Raw genomic sequence first — 893 nt, forward strand, 5'->3', positions numbered from 1 at the left:
GGCTTAAACATGCAGAAAAAATGAAGAAAGGTCCTAAGGATGATAACTCTCCGATTTTCTACCAAGACACACGTCCCAGACCTGCTGGTAGAAGGCGTGGTAGCTTTAGATGGAGGGGTAGCAACAGATGGCCCCCCAGAGGGAGAGCCCTGCCTTTTATGGGCTCTGAAGGATGTTGGATCTGTGGCGATCCAAATCATTGGACCAGGACATGTCCAAAAAATCAGGACAGGTTCAGGCCCAATGACAAGCCTACTGCATGACTAGACACGCCCATAATGGGGACAGACCCAAGTATTTCAGCCCTGTCCCCCCAGTCAGACCCAACGGTAAATATATACAGTGCTGTTGCAATGCTGTGTTCTCTTAAAAGCCCTCCATCCACTACTTTAATGATAAATGGCCACCGTGTCACCTTTTTGTGTGACACAGGGGCATCGACCTCAGTAATAAAAGATGTAGACCTAGGTTTAGAGCTCTCACACAATGCAATTTGGGTATTGTCAGCAGATGGACAAGCACATAGGAAACCTTTGTCTATTCCAACTAAAATGACACATTGTGACACAGGGAGGACTGTTACTGCCTCGGTCATAATGTCTCCTGAATGCCCCATCAATCTTGTGGGTCGGGACCTGCTGCAGTCTCTGAACTTGGGTGTTGTTCCAACCCCCTCAGGTATGATAGTCATACCACACTTGGATGGTGTCTTTTTAACACAGACACACCCCTCCATATATGCCTCGTTAGACATTGACCCATGGCAGCAGACTCCCACTACAGTGACAACTGATTTGTTGATGATGGCAAATAACACCTTGGCCAACCCACAGGATGAAATCCCCTGGACTGGTCAACATGTAACAATAGCATTGCTTAATCCAAATTTGGAT

At 47.0% G+C, this 893-nt stretch overlaps 2 protein-coding genes across 2 annotated transcripts in view; both read left to right on the top strand.

Annotated features, from left to right (window-relative positions):
• Nucleotides 1–276, top strand: LOC106532047 (uncharacterized; the record flags this gene model as incomplete). The annotated part of the gene is given in 1 exon segment (XM_014028032.1): nt 1–276. A coding segment is annotated over 1 exon segment (263 nt), but the record flags the coding sequence as incomplete, so codon positions are not given.
• LOC106532048 (uncharacterized) overlaps nt 268–893 on the top strand; it is a gene marked incomplete in the record, with an annotated part of 1,817 nt that continues 1,191 nt past the window's right edge. Inside the window, 1 exon segment of the mRNA XM_014028034.1 lies at nt 268–877. Within this exon segment, the coding sequence (XP_013883488.1) occupies nt 279–877 (599 nt within the window).

The sequence above is a fragment of the Austrofundulus limnaeus genome, unplaced genomic scaffold (genome assembly GCF_001266775.1).
Source record: "Austrofundulus limnaeus strain Quisiro unplaced genomic scaffold, Austrofundulus_limnaeus-1.0 Scaffold712, whole genome shotgun sequence".
NCBI classification, from domain to species: Eukaryota; Metazoa; Chordata; class Actinopteri; order Cyprinodontiformes; family Rivulidae; genus Austrofundulus; species Austrofundulus limnaeus.